The sequence below is a fragment of the Perca flavescens genome, chromosome 22, assembly GCF_004354835.1.
Source record: "Perca flavescens isolate YP-PL-M2 chromosome 22, PFLA_1.0, whole genome shotgun sequence".
NCBI lineage: Eukaryota > Metazoa > Chordata > Actinopteri > Perciformes > Percidae > Perca > Perca flavescens.
The window spans coordinates 1,492,925-1,509,242 of NC_041352.1; the positions used below are offsets into that span (position 1 = coordinate 1,492,925).

Below are 16,318 nucleotides of genomic sequence, written 5' to 3' on the forward strand. Positions count from 1 at the left end.
GGTAAGAAGTCAAGAGGCTAATGCAGAGATGGTACAAATTCAGTGTGAGAGGTTGATGTGCATTGACAGGCAGTAGAGAAGAAAGGTACATTGGATGTGACGCCTCTATAGTGTGTGTTTTGTGTGTTCATGTTTCTGCAAGAGAAGGGTGGTTGATAGAACCTGCAGGTATCTAGGCCAACCACATACACACAAATGCCTGTGAAGCCCTTCTTCTCCCTCCATTCCTTTCTTTATATCTATGCCTATTATGTCATCGTATCTTCCACACCTCCTTGTCCTAGCCTGAAAACAATGCTGTTTGTCTGTCTGGAAAGAGAAAAATAACACTGAGGCAATCCCTCTTTCTCTTGCCCTTCTACACGTCAGTTTTTGTTAGTTTTTATTGTCAGGATTATGGAGTTGAGCTGCCGCGAAGGATTTTCTGACTACCCTCAGTATTTTGTTCGCTTACATTTGCATTTCCAGCTGTCATGCTTTCTAGCACTCCTCACTGTCACGTATCACCATTCATACTACTAAGCCGAGCAGGGGGGCTATTTAGCTCCCACCAGCAGGGATTGTGCAGTCAGTAACTCTCAACTCAACAGATGAAGTGAACAAGTGCACACTTCAAAGTGCAGCGGAGACTGTAAAAATCGTTAGTTAACCATGTTGATGCTTCCCATCCAGAGCATTTCACATATAAAGCTTAAAGGCAGTAAAGAGGGAGGCATTTACTCAGTGAAACACATACACACACATGCAAAGCATAGACACTCACAGTCACAAACACACATTCACAAGCACTTTCTGTCTACATCAGTGAAGGAGGAATTAGGTTTTTTTTCTAGCTCGGGGATTAAACTTGCATCATAAATATTTAAAGGAGATTTATCCATAATTTCTACCAAATCAGTTCTTCAAGTAAAAGAGGATGACAGCATAAGTTTGTCAAATTATACAAAGATGGTGATGTGCTAAGCTAAAAGTTAGAGGAGTTTTCAATCAAATAAAAAGAAGGTGAGATAATGAAAAGCAGGCTTGGGTCAGTGAGTTCAAATGCAGACCCCCGGTAGGTGAGGTTGGCAGACACACCTCTTCCACCCTCACCCTTTACACCGGAGCACCTCAGGGCTGTGTTTGGTTTGAGTCCCCTGATGTACTCCCTGTACACAACCGTGTAGCCACTATCAACTCCAACACCACCATCGAGTCTGCTGACGACACAGCTGTGGGGGGGGCCTGACCACAGACAACAATGAAAAGGCCTACCTGAAAAAAGTAGAGGACCTGACCCACTGATGGGAGGACAGCAACTTCCTTATGAATGTCAGCAAGAACTAAAAAATAAAAGTGAACTTTGGGAAAAGGGAAGGAATATCAACGGGTCCTCGGTGGAGAGGGTGGACAGCTTCAAGTGCCTTGGTGTCCACATCACTGACGGCTTGACCTGGGCGTTGAATTCTGACTCAGAAGCCTGAGGAAATCCTGGGTATCCCCTAAAATACTGAGGGAGTTCTACTCCTGCATCATCGAGAGTGTCCTGACGGGGAACATCACTGTCTGGTACGGCAACAGCCATGAGACCGCAAGGCCCTGCAAAGAGTGGGGCGTTGAGTGAGGCCCTACCCTGCCTCAAGGATATTTACACCAGGTGCGGCAAGAAAAACGCTAAGAGAATCATAAAAGATAAGTCCTGTGAGTAAATATTCTAACATTAGTTCCTGTATGTGTTTCACAATAAATGCATTTTATGCATCAACAGGCAGCAGGAGGCCTTGCCTGTAAAAGAAACAATCTCTGTGTGTTCAATGTCTGTGCCATGCATGAAGAAAATTTTTTATGTGGAGTGCTAAAAGGGAGATGCACATAATGTAACGTAGGGTGGGGGTATATCTACTGTATGCATTAGTCTACCTCTTTTTCTCTCTCTTTAATCCTTTTGAATCATCCTTCACTCTCTCTCTTTAAGGGTAATGTAGCTGCTTGGGGTGAGGCTGTCTGGGGGCTGTAATGTTCGTGCATGTAAGTGTGTGTGTTTGTGGTGTACACTCTGAAAGTGTACAACGATCCCTCCACTGAAAAGGACATCTTCTAAAAAAAAAGAAAAAAAAAGGACTTGTTCAATTCATCCCCCTCTCTTTTTCTCTTTACATCACCCACACCACAACTCTCTGAGTCTAAGTAGGAACATATAGGTGTTTGGTGTTTTAAGCCCCCAATGTCGCCTTCTAGGCAGCGCTGCCTGGAAGGCACTAGGATTAGGCAATAGTTAGGGTTAGGGTTATGGTAAGGGTTGCCTTGAAGTCGACGTTGGGGGCTTAAAACACCATCGAGCCCCCATATAGACTGAACATGCTGACAGAGAGGATCGCACAGGTCAGTCTGATATCTGGAGGAGTAAAATTCGGGATGGAATGGCTTTCTCTTTCAGTTCAAAACATAGAGTCAATGTATATTTATTTGGGTAAATCGTTTATAGTCATTTTGCCATAGATATCTATGAATTTTGCAGTGTTTTTATGGGATTAAATATTTTTTTCCCAAGCGCACTTGAACGCATCTAGCCCAGAAGCTTGTCAGACTTGTACTTTTACTTAATTTTTAACTTATATTTAAGTTGTTGGTCATTGGTACTTTATATATATTATACATATTATAACCCTTGTATTGTCCTTTGTGTCATGGGGACTTGGTTAGTTTATTTACATTTTGTATTAGCTTGTCCAAACGTGTTCGATCGCAGCACGGGACACACCCCCGTGCCAGTTCATGTGAAATTACATCACATATTATGCAAGGGTCACCTGGGGACCCGAAGCTCAACGCCAAGCCAATGCAAAAATGTCAAATAAAGTGAACGGGTCCTGGGTCCCGAAGGACAACACAAGGCACAAGGGATAACAGAGTTTCTGCAGGTTTCACCAAGTCAAATTTAAGAATTTTTAAGACCATTATGAATGAAATTTAAGACCTTTATCACAACATTAACTAAGCCCTGAATTCAGTTTTTTCAAGCCAAGTATCTCTAAACTTCCACTTTCCCATAGCCGAAGAATAAAATCCATTTCATGTCTGTGGTACAATCTAAAAGCCAATAACACGAAAGGTGATTGGCTACACTATAAGTAGCATGTTGGTCTCATTTGTAGTCGTAATACAGCAAGATTATATTTGGACTACCGACAGAAAGAACTCCCAACACCACGGAATAAAAAAAAAAAAAAAAAAGCATTAAAGGTAGCGTTGCATGGACGTAGAAAAATTAAGACTGGTTTATAGCTTTAGTGCATGATCTTTTTATATTAATGAACGTCCGTTCCATTGAAGCCATTGCCAAATGAGTTGCTACAAAGCTAATGAAGACCATCAGCTCCACACAACTCTCTCTGGATCTCTCAGTAGGACTATGTTCAGAAGATTGTGGCGTCTGGCGACTTTCCCGCGCAGAAACTGGAGTGAAGATAACGACCTCTTCTGAAGAGTCCATCATGGTTTTTAATCCTCCGTGTCCTCCTTGGTGCAATATAGGTTTGAAATGATTTAAGACCTAGAACACAATAGTTCAGTGAATTTAAGACTTTTTAAGGTCTAAAATTTAGATTTTTAAATGTTAAAACTTTTTAAGACCCCGCGGAAACCCTGTATAAATATATTAGGGCTGTCAGCATTAACGCGTTAATCGTGACGCGATTAAGGGCCGAGCATAACACGTTCATTTTTTTTTAAATCGCATGCCGGCATTTATTAATTTAGTTTCACTTCACTCGGCTTCGCGTCATGCCTAACAGGCTACTATTTTGACCCTTTGCCGCACTTTGCCATACTTCCCCGTAACACATCCTGCTGCTGTAGGAATAGCAACGCGGATTTCGGTGCCTCGGCAGCTAACGTTAGCCTACCACTAGCTAGCAGCTGGATTAAACACGGTTACAATGCTGACAGATAACAATAAACAGTGTAAAGTTTGTCTGTATTTCACTGTCGAGGATTCCGACAACGGTATGTAACAATCTGCAGCTGCCGTTGTCGGAAAAACACAGATGGTGCGTTCAATGAAACTGGTAACCTACAGCCTTGTGGTGCATTCAAAGTTATTGTTAAATGCCCTTTTCCCATCTGGTGGTTATTACATTATTATTAAATCATTTAATTTTGACCATATGGCCTTAGCAATAAAGAAGCCGTTCTTTAAATGTCGCCAACTGTTGTTTAGTACCGTTCTTTTTTTTTACTTTCTTAAAAAGTATCGGTTCAGGCACCGTTTAGGCACTGGTACCGTTTTAAAAGTACCGCTTTAGCACCGGTATCCAAACCAAACAATACCCAACCCTAATATTGACTCCAGATTCAAATGTGTGACTAGATTCACACATTTTTCTTTTGTTTACAGTAAATAAATAAATAATAAACAATACAAATATTAAAATTAAGTTCATAAAGTCACTTTCTTTGCATTCATTTGATTCCCAATCAATATACACCCCTTAATATGTACTAAAAACAGTTCTGAAATGCAAAATAATAGAATTTTAAACATGCGATTAATCGCAATTAACTATAGAAATTCAGCGATAAAAAAAAATTCATCATTTGACAGCCCTAATAGATATATAGATATATATAGATATATATATATATATATATATATATATATATATATATATATATATACATATACACACACACACACACACACACACACACACACACACTTAATACAATAGTCTTGCCAATTATTTACCCTTAGTAGCTTAGCTTTCTGGTTCTTGTGCAATATATATTTTTTTTATTTTAGCTGATGCTGCAATGTAGTAAGCTGGAGAATAATCTACTCTGTGCCTGAAATGCATCTCCTTTCATGTTTGGAACCTGACTTCAGTCAGCCATTGGTTCTGGAAGAGAAGCTATAAAATACTGATAGCTGGCAAATCTCTTTGGAAAAGGCAGAAGTCCCTTTATTTCTTTTTCTATGTGTATTTTTTAAGCCACAGCAAGAGGGCAACAAAAATAATTGGTTTCTCTCATTTTTCTTTTTTAAAAAAAGGAAAGAGCAATGAAAACATCAGTTTTGTAACAAAAGAGGCACATCTCTCAGAAGCAATAGAAAATGGCGCACACATTAATCTCTAAGCTTCACATTGTAAAAACCCACCGCCTCCAAAGGTTACAGCCAGGATGACTAAGAGTCTTGTACTCTTTGAAAGCTGCGAAGGTATAAGAATATCTGGAAAAAGACTGCGAGGCACAGGAATAGAAATCAACCAAAAAGGGGGAAAAGCTGCAGTTAGATATTAGAAGAGAGGTTTAGTTCAGGTTGGTTAGAAGAAGAAAGAGAAACCCACAAACCAGGTGAGTGTGTGTTAAATATCCATTTATTAGCACAAAGTGCAGGCGAACAAGAGAGGCACGTCTATAAAAAGGATTCTGAGATAGATACCTTTTGGAACAAACACACAAAAGAGGCTGGATCTTAACCTTGTGGCACACATAGGACGTTTTTATGCATCTACTAAAATTGTAAAATAAAAAAAATAAAATACAGTACAGTACAGTACATCTCACCGCAGGGTGAAAGGTCTTCTCAACTAGTTGGTCTGTAGCTCACCCTGACTGCTGTGAATATCTCTATGGAAGCCTTCAATGATCTTCTGTCCATTTACAGCTAGGAGAAGATCTGAGACTACTCGAGTAGTAGGCCTATTACACGTGTTACAAGTGGTGCTGTGCCTGCTATAAATCCACAGATGGTAGTGTGTTCATGTACAAATCACACTTTTCCCACGTTGAAATTTCATTCTGCTAGGCCAATGACTTGTTACATGAAAGAAAACAGCCCTGTTGGCAAGCCACAGAACATTACTACGCCTCATTCACAAATGTTTCACATTCACAAAGGGTCAGTTCAACCAAATACTAATACTGCCAATATAATGGAGGTGAACTGATCCTGGTTTTAGATCCATACGCCTCTCCGTCAACAGTTTTCACAGGGACTATTTCTTTGGTAGAAAGTAATTCCAATGCAAAACACAGATATTTTGATCACATGTAAGCAAAAACCTGTGTAAGGAAAGAAAGAAAATGATGCCAGATCCCCAATATGTTTTGATAAAATGCATGTTTTGTGAAGGAGGGCTATTAAAACCAACATCTATTATTAACAGGACCCTTATTTATCATTAAGGTGACCCGTCAAAGTTAGTTTTCAGTGAACTAAAATGTTTGCCTAACTAAATGAATTGCTCACACAACGACAATATGCAACAACAGACACAACAAACACATTGCGTTAATAGTAAGTAAACACGGGAGTAAGTATTCTAAACTATAATTCAAAATGATCAGATTAATTGAGGTAAGTACTAAAGACTAACTACACATCACATTGAAACAGAATAGAAGGCAGCTCAATAACTACTGGGACATTCCTTACATTGTTAACAGTAATGATTGTCCATTACAGGTCGGGCTTTAGTATTTACATCTCTATCTATTTGGTTAAAGGAAGATTGTGCAACGCAGATAAATAGTCCAGGTTAAACAGCTCAGAGAGGTGACTATCAAAGAGCGATGAAGTGTTAAAAGCATTCCATCACAAGAACAAATAAAAGAAGAAAAAAACAAATACAAAAAGGGGGGTTAAAATGGGAGTGTGTTTGTTTGTGCGCAAATTTGTGCTAGGTGCTCGGTGTTGACGGATCAGGCTTGCAGCATTGGCGACTCAGATTGAAACTTTCAGACAGGAGGACAAGGGCTGGCTGCTGGATAGAGTGTGTGTGTGTGTGTGTGTGTGTGTGTGTGTGGATGAGGACATCAACTTATGAACTTGCTGTCTGCTTCAGTGTGATAGTGAGGCAGAGAGGGAGAGCAACTAGAAGGACTACAGATGTGCATGATTTATTCTCATTTTGATTTGTTTATGCCACAGTGGGCTTTTATATATATGTAAGGCTGAATTATATTGTAACTATTTTTCTTAATATTGGACAAATATACTTGATTTGCAAATAATAGGTAATGAGAGAGAAACAGACAAGCAGAGGGAGGACATTTCATCGGGCACACTGGAAATAACCAATAGTGGAAATTCGAGTCCAAGAAGAACCACAGACAAAAACAAACCACAAAACAGACACAGTGAATTTCAAATGGGACTGTGTGTATGTCCAAAAACAGTTGTGTGTCAGAGACACCCAGTTTGCCCAGCGGAGTGAATCACAGTGTGCAGACACATTATGTGGAGGAACAGCGTGTGCTGAAGTCAGGACAGCGTAGCGTGGGTGAGTGTGTGTGTGTGTGTGTGCACATATGATGTTTGTGTGCGGGTTCTGTCATGAGTGAAAGTAATGTGGGATCTTGTCCACGACCTCAGACTTTCTCCTTCAGATTGGATCAAAGGGGCCATGGATAGGCTCCATAGTGTCCTGTTGTTGATCTGTAATTTATGTAATTTTTTATTGTGATGTTTTACTCTGATGTGTTTTATTTATTTAACTTCACTTATAGGGAACATCAACCTGTCAGGGACTAAGGCTGGAAATTAGCCTTTGGCTATAATCCTGTATATTTACATTCTTCAATGTTCATTAATATACACCGTCCCTTTTTGAAATAAATAAACTTAACTTAAATAGTGTGTGTGTGTGTGTGTGTGTGTGTGTGTGTGTGTGTGTGTGTGTGTGTGTGTGTGTGTGTGTGTGTGTGTGTGTGTGTGTGTGTGTGTGTGTGTTGCACAGAGAGAGGGAAGAGGTGCACAGAAGCGGAAGCACAGCTGACTGAAAGTTGGCATGGCGATGGAGGCGGGTTCTAGTCCTCTGGAGCATGGGATTGGTAAAGGAGGAGAGAAGAGAAATAACACAGAAGAGGGAAGTAGAGTAAAAAAATGGTGGGGACAGCAATCAAGAGGAAGGGAAGAAAGAGTAGAAAAAGTAAAATGATCGCATCAACAAAAGATGCTCATTCAGAAAGAGAATTGAAGCAGAAAAAATAGAAATAAGAGCATAAATAAAACATACAATGTTGTGTTTATGCACAGGGACAAAAAGAAAAAAAAATAGAATGAGAGGAAGGGATAAGGGGGGAAAAGGAAGAAAGCAGGTTAGTAAAGCTGTCACAAAATCAACTGCAACTCATTGAACAAATGTCAAATACTTGACCAACATGAGAAACACCACAATTATCTTATTCGGAAGGTTATATGACAGAATTGAATGCTGATCATCGTTTTATATTGGTCAAATATTTGGGAAAATATTGTATACCATACACTTATTACTATTTACATGCAATGCTGAAGCGTCATGCATCGGAGGTGGCGGAGGTAGCATCTCAACACATACACAGTTCACACTCACACATCTGCATTTGCTCTGTCAGAATTCAGTTACACTCCCAACTCTCTGACCCAGTTACTACTTCTACCGCCTGTGCCCTCTCCCTGGAGTCTGCTGCAATAACAGTGATGAATGGATCCAATGCACCTCAACAAGTCCAGATGCTCCGTCTACTGAAGGAGGCCTACTGAAAACACTTATGTCACACCTTGCACTGTTCTCTTCTATTACTGCTAGGTTTAGGGTACTGAAACCTAAACCCTAAACGACTGGTATCTACCGGACCAAATAACAACGCTGGTAGTAGTGACTAGGGTTGGGAATTGTTAGGATTTGAACTATTCTGATTCCAATTCCGATTCTTCCTTTTGATTCCGGTTCTTATCGATTCTCAATTTTGATTCTTTGAGGGGTTGAGTTGAAACGGGCCACATGCATATAGTTTTATTTTGATTCAATGGTGGTTTGCAGTTTCATCGGGCCTTTTCAACGTAAAATAAAGCCACACTAGAGCGCTGCTTACTGTGCTCCGAGGCTGCAACACAACAAGCGCCTGGCCGCTTCGGAAATTGGGAAGCAATGATCGGATTTGAAACCAAATCCTCTAAACGATTCCAAACGATTCCAATAAAGAAACGATTCTACTGGAATCGTAATTTTTGAAACGATTCCAAGTAGGAATCGGTTCTCGATGCCCAATCCTAGTAGTGACGCTAGTTAACACTTCACTTGACAGCAGGTAACATTAGCATACCTTTAGCTAGCAGCTGGATTAAACACGGTTAAAATGCTGACAGCTAACGTTAAACGGCGTAAAGTGTGACTGTATTTCACTGTGGAGGATTTGTCGGAAAAATAGTATATATCATTCGCATGTCCAATCTGAGTTTTCTCTAGCACAACTTTTTTGCAGCTTCTCTGTGGGAAGTTTAGCACTGCCCATGACGATTGTGATTGGTTTACAGAAATGCCATTAAACCAGAGCAGATTTGCCTCCCATCCCCGAATGCTATGTGGCGTAGCCAGACCCTCTTCCAGAACGCTTTGGAGGAGGGTCTGGCAATCGGAAAAACAACACAGACGGTGCATTCGCTTGAAACCGGTATCCTAAGCCTCGTGGTGCATTCAAAATTATTGTAAAATACCCTTTACCCATCTGGTGGTTGTTTTTGTCGTTTAACAGCAACTTACTGGTGAAATAAGTTATTGTAATGACATTATTAACAAATCATTTAATTTTGACCATATGACGTAGCAATGAACAAGCCTTTCTTTAATGTCACCGAATGTCGTTTAGTGTTCTTTTTTTGTTTTACTTTTTTCAAAGAATCGGTTCAGGCACTGGCACCGTTTTAAAAGTATCGCTTTAGCACCGGTATCGGAAAAAAACCAAACGTTACCCAACCCTAATTACTGCTGCACTCTGGGAAATCTCAGATAGAGTTTAACCAAAACTTGAACAGAGCATCCGTCTAACAGAATTACTCTCCATTAGATATTAACACATTTTATTTTTGTGTATTTAATGTTAATTTAATCAGGCAGTCTCATCGAGATTCAAATCTATTTTCCCAGAGGTCCTGAGAAGAAGAAAACATTCACAAGAACACAATCAGCAAAACAGAAACAACACAACTACAAGCTCCGTGCACACGTACAGCTCCGTAACCGTGGTAACACAGGCTGCCCATGCCATGCAAACCGCCAGACAGCTAAGCGGTGAACATGCCAACACACAGATGTCTGATTTACATGCTGATCACTCCTCCCCCAGTCACCAACATCCACCCCACCAAGGCTCAGTCAGTCATCTCAATGGACGATACACAGCACATGAAAGATGGCAGTGGACAGGTTCGATAGCGTTATCCTTCCCACAGGGTCTAATCAGCCAGAATAACTTTAAAGACCTGCGGGGGTGTTCAGAGGCTTTAAAAAGAGTGGTCAAAATAGAAGCAGGAAAGGCTGAAACAGGCTGACTTCTAATGGGTCAAGCTCTCAAAACACTAACAATAACACTACTCTCAGGGGGGCCGGTTCAAGTCCAGCATAGAGCACGGTATGGAGTGGTCTGGTAGCTAGAGACAGTGGCTTGCATAAGTTTACACACCCATGCTGAAGTTGACTAAAAAGATGAATAACAAAACCATCTTTTGGAAATTGACCTTAATGCCTTAATTAAAAAAATGAGGAAAAATCCAACCTTTAAAAGGACACCAATTTTCTTTGTGAATGAATAATGTATCGTAAATAAATAAATGTTCTTCCTTAAAATACAGGGGGCATAAGTAAGTACACCGTCTATATTTTTAAAGGCCAGTTATTTCATGGATCCAGGATACTATGCATCCTGATAAAGTTCCCTTGGCCTTTGGAATTAAAATACCCCCCCCCACATCATCACATACCCTTCACCATACCTAGAGCTTGGCATGGTTTTATTTCAGTTAATAAAAGCTGGTTTGATTTGCATTGAGTGATGATCTTATGGAAAGTACCCCATGCCAATCTCCGAACTATTTGGCTGCCCCATCATTATGACATCTCTCCTCTAATGCATGTTTTTAGGGGCTGTGTGTGTATTTTGGCCTATGTGTGTGTAATGACTAATAGCGAGTAAAAATTGAATTTTACCAATGATGGATTACTAAAGTCCATCGTTTTCTTGATAGGGTCTTTCTGTTGCCTTCCCTACCTGGTAACCACCCAAACTTCCACTTTGTAATATAACTAACCCTGATGACATCAGCAGAATTATTTTCTCAGACTTGACAAAGCTCCTCTAGAACCACAGCAGACATTATACACATTTTTTCATATGCTACGTGGTACAATACCATATGACAAATGACAAACTGACCCATATATATTATATAATATAAACCATATATACAATGTGTATAATCACTGGACTATTAACTTGAATAATAGGTCTACATGCAGTCCAGATATGAACAGCCCTAGTGAGCTGAAGCAAGATGAAGAAGAACAGCGACAGGTTCTTCCAGTCTGGGTAAACATCAAATCTCCAAAAGGTTGTTGAGGTAAGTTACACTATGTTAAGGAATCCACTTGCATTTGCCTGCATAATGGGCTCCGATCACAGCTTGCAGCCAGCCACAATGCAGGTATCCACACTCATGTCATACAAAACTGGAATAGGGGTTAACCACACACAAAAAAAAGAATCAATACCGGCACTGCCCTACTTCCAAGTAGATGGAGCTTAGACTACATAAGATTTTAGCACCACCAATTTATTGCACTTCATTCTGTTTTTACTGAAAAAAGTCTGAAAAATCCTCCTTTTTCCTCAAGGCGGAAATGAATTGATTCATATCATCCGTAAAGATTTCCATGACATCATAATAGAAAACAGCCAGCCTTACATTCTATTTTGTGTGCAACTGGAAAACATACTGAGCACAGGCTGGGTATATTAGCATATAGCCAATTTCAATTGTTTATTTCAGAGTTTTTGTAATGACTGTTGTTGACATTGTGTCATGCTAAGTTCAGTGGCCAGAGCATTCCACTACCTAAGGTATCAGCCTGGGCGTGCACATCTTTCAGTAGTGCACTACTTTAACCTTCTATGCCACTACTTCTGCTCCATGTCTGTGTGACCTAAAACGGATCATTGTCTGCTTCTCTCTCACACACTCAGCCCTCTGCTATTTGGTCATGTCTGAATGGGTTACAAGTTAGTACTTGAAGGTGAACTGACTCGTGGTAAGCGATTTTTGACATGGCCGTGGGGACTGCGTGTTGTCAGTGGAGGAGAGCTCACATACTAATTCATATACCCATGCAAAACCCTTTCTCTGCTAATGACATGCACAGCAGCTCTGCCGTTTTAAACGGAACGGCTGGATGACAAGGAAAAAGTGAACTGAGGAACAGGAAAATGATGTTAAAGTTGAGAGATGGGGAAAAAAAGTAGACAGGACTATTGGGAAAAAAATCTGATGAGCTGATTTTTAAACTGTACCACGCATAACACACGGATACACCCACACACACATCCACAACCCACACCCACACACAGTTTGTCTCTGTCTATTTCAGTATAAGCAGACAGCCAGAGGGGCAGACGGAGTATTTGTTCATTTGACACAATAAATATCGTTCTCTAGAGCTGCATCTCTTCTCTGTGGCTAATTATCGTCAACAAGAGAAAACTATAACATTTCATTCACATCAGAAGCAACGAAAGGATTGGTGAGTCCAAGCTTCAATTGCCCTGTTATTCCATTTAAGAAGAAGAGTGCAATTGATATTATCATGGCGACAATTTGACAACCGCCTGTTGCCAATTGAGATTCATTTTCATGCACTGATTTTGCAAATGGTTTACTTTGCAATTCACAACTGATTAACAATTAAGTCTTTCCTGATCAGCTCTAGTCCTGAGCCATAGACAGGCAGCCATGCAAAGTTGCAAAGGGTGACACGTTTTATCACAAATCTTTAGTAGGGCTGTGCTCGATTGAAGAAATTCTTAGTCCACTAACACTCATTCAATTGTATCGACTAATCGATTAGTTGATTTAATCGACAGATCTGTAAATCTGAGTTTCTCCGCAAAGCAAAAGCACAACTTTAATTCTTGTGTTTACCAGAGATGTGCTTGTACGTTCCTTGGAAATAAGTCATTAAGTATGAAAAAAAGCGTAAAACATGACTAACAGACTGAAGAGATCTAAGTTGACTAAGACCAAAACGACCGATTAGTCGACTAATCGACTAAGAGGGAGCAGCCCTAATCTTTAGACTGAATAAAAACATATTGGCTTCACAACAGGGTCCCCTCCCCCCTCACTGATAGAAGGTGAACAAGGTGGAAAACACGCAGGGCCAGCCGACAGCTGGAGTCAATAGTTATTTTTTGCAGATTGATCGCTTACATTTGAAAATATATGAATCAATCATAAAATATATCGCATTGTTAAAGATTCAACTACCGCAAAGCATATGAGGTAGTTAGACCTAATGCACCCAGAGCCATACGCAGAGTTTGCGGGGGGCCCCCCTGGCGGCTGAAGCGGGTAATTGCATTGTTTAAAAAAAATTTGTGGAATAATTACTTCTGGGATGATCCGATATTTTATAAATATTGTAAATAACACAAAACAACTAAATGGTGGTAGGTAATACATCTGGTTTCATATAGGCCTACTGCTTTAGGGCTCTGGCTCTCACCTGAGACCAGAATGCAGGACGCCAAAAACTAAAGTGACTGTTGCACTAGTCTAGACCTCTTACCGTGCCAACGTTGCAATAAAGGTTTATTCCACATTGTTTAAACGGCGAGGTGGATCTTCTGATCGCTGTGGATTACTTTTTTTTCGTTTCCTTGGATTACGGCAAAATACGGATCTTCTTTTCTTAACGTGTCTTAGCGTTTTACGGTGTGATTGCGCTTGGTTTCTGCGTTTGGAGAGGCATCTCAACACACTATAGGTCCAACACTGATTGTTCACTGTTACATTTGAGTAGAATTTAAGTGTCGGGGCATTCCGCCACTGTCTGTCTATTGTGTTCCAAGACAGCCGTGCCGCGATTGGATTTCATAAGGGCAAATTGTTAAATTGTTACAATGTAATTTAAAATCTGCTTTAAAAATAAACATATATGTTTCTTTAGCATGTTTGTTTTGTCCATATGTGCTCCTGCGGTGTTCCCCAAGGACGCGGATTTAAATTATAGAGTGTGGTCTAGACCTACTCTATCTGTAAAGTGTCTCGAGATAACTCTTGTTAGGATTTTATACTATAATTAAAATTGAATTGAAGAGGCCAGGTCTCAACTGCTACAATAACTTTTTTTTTTTTATATGTTTACCAGGTAAATCATGTTTTTTTCATTATTTTGTTGCTTTGTTCTCCTCAGTTGAACTACTCAGATTGAATGGCTGGGAGACTTATAAGAGCAGCAGCCTTGTACTAAGAGGACACTGAAAGGATGTTGGAGAGCCATGAGAGCAGCTCTCACACACACACACACACACACACACACACACACACACACACACACACACACACACACACACACACACACACACACACACACACACACACACACACACACACACAAACTGAGATGAAGAACAAGAAGGAAGTAAGACAAGAAAAGACTAACAGCCCATGATGATAATGACGAGGCGGATGGACTGACTGACAGCAGAGGGAATTGTGGGATATGTCTTACCAGGCTTTTGCACCCCATGAGCTTCCTGCTCTCCATTCTCCAACGTAGCACCCGTGTCTGCACACACACACACACACACACACACACACACACACACACACACACACACACACACACACAAAAACACAAGCAAACACATTACTATCCATCTGAGTGCTAATGGCTTGACGAGATAGAAAATCAAACAGCACGGTATTGGTTTGTACAACGGAAATATGACCGAGTGAGCCTGGCATTAAATGGAAACTACTGACCCTGACTTTTAAAGCTTTTTAAAAGACCTCACTATAGAGATGTGTGTTGTGCCAGGAAATAGCACACAGGCCTGTTCTGGTCAGACTGGGGCAGGCAGTGGGCAGCACACATTGGCTGGTGTCAGTGTGGGATGCTGAGGGATGTGATACTGTGTGACATCTGGTTGCTGAATCACTGCACTTTATCTATCTAATGTGGCACATCAGACACAGACACACGTGTAACACACAGAGCACATTCTGGAACAGCTTTACAACAAGGCTCTGACCGACACAAGGACATACATGAACCATAGATGTGCACAGAAAAACACAAGCACACACACAAGACTTATTTTTTTAAATGGTAAATGGACTGCTTTTATTATATAGTGTGCTGACTGGTCAGTAGTCGGCTCTGGAGCAGGGTAGCCATGCAGCATATGTTCCCATGGTGATCTAACTAGGTTAAAAGTGAGCCAGCTTTTTACATCCAGGCCACAGGGGTCACTATTTCTCTCTTCCACACACACACACAGGCTAACAAAAACACACGTGAGTAAATGTCGCCATAAAGCTGCAAAACAAAAACCATTCACAGGTGGCTGTGGCTCAGGAGGTAGAGCGGGTTGTCCTTTAACCACAAGGTTAACGGTTCGATCCCTAGATCTTCCTGTCCGCCTGTCAAAGTGTCCTTGAGCATGACACTGAACCCCATGTTGCTCTCGATGGCAGGCCAGCCAGCGCCTTGCATGGCGGCTCCGCCACCATTGGTGTATGAATGTGTGTGTAAATGGGTGAATGAGAGGCAGATTGTAAAGCACTTTGTCCGATAAGGTAGAAATGCGCTATATAAATGTGCTATATAAATGCATTATGTAAATGCGCTATGTAAATGCACTATATAAATGCGCTATATAAATGCGCGCTATGTAAATGCGCTATATAAATGCGCTATATAAATGTGCTATATAAATGTGCTATATAAATGCACTATATAAATGTGCTATATAAATGCACTATATAAATGCGACTTATATAAATGTGCTATGTAAATGCACTATATAAATGCGCGCTATATAAATGTGCTATATAAATGTGCTATATAAATGTGCTATATAAATGCGCGCTATATAAATGTGCTATATAAATGTGCTATATAAATGTGCTATATAAATGCGCGCTATATAAATGCACTATATAAATGCGCTATGTAAATGCGCTATGTAAATGCGCTATGTAAATGCGCTATGTAAATGCGCTATGTAAATGCGCGCTATATAAATGCGCTATGTAAATACGCTATGTAAATGCACTATGTAAATGCGCTATGTAAATGTGCTATATAAATGTGCTATATAAATGTGCTATATAAATGCGCTATATAAATGCTAATGCACTTTGGTAGGTAAGGTAGAAAAGCGCTATATATATATATATATATATATATATATATATATATATATATATATATATGACCATTTACCATTCTGCAGTCAGTACATGCGTACATCTATATACAGTACACACACAAATTAACACATTAATGTGTAGGCA

General features: G+C 40.2%; 1 protein-coding gene across 4 annotated transcripts in view; it reads right to left on the reverse strand.

Annotated features, from left to right (window-relative positions):
- LOC114548933 (microtubule-associated protein 4) overlaps positions 1-16,318 on the reverse strand; it is a 136,856-nt gene that overhangs the window by 78,294 nt on the left and 42,244 nt on the right. For 3 of the 4 annotated variants that reach the window (XM_028568957.1, XM_028568956.1, XM_028568954.1), the window contains exon 3: positions 14,529-14,585. The exons of the other annotated variant lie outside the window; for it this stretch is intronic. In XM_028568957.1, the coding sequence (XP_028424758.1) occupies positions 14,529-14,585 (57 nt within the window). The remainder of the gene's footprint in view (positions 1-14,528; positions 14,586-16,318) is intronic. 4 annotated transcript variants of the gene reach the window in all.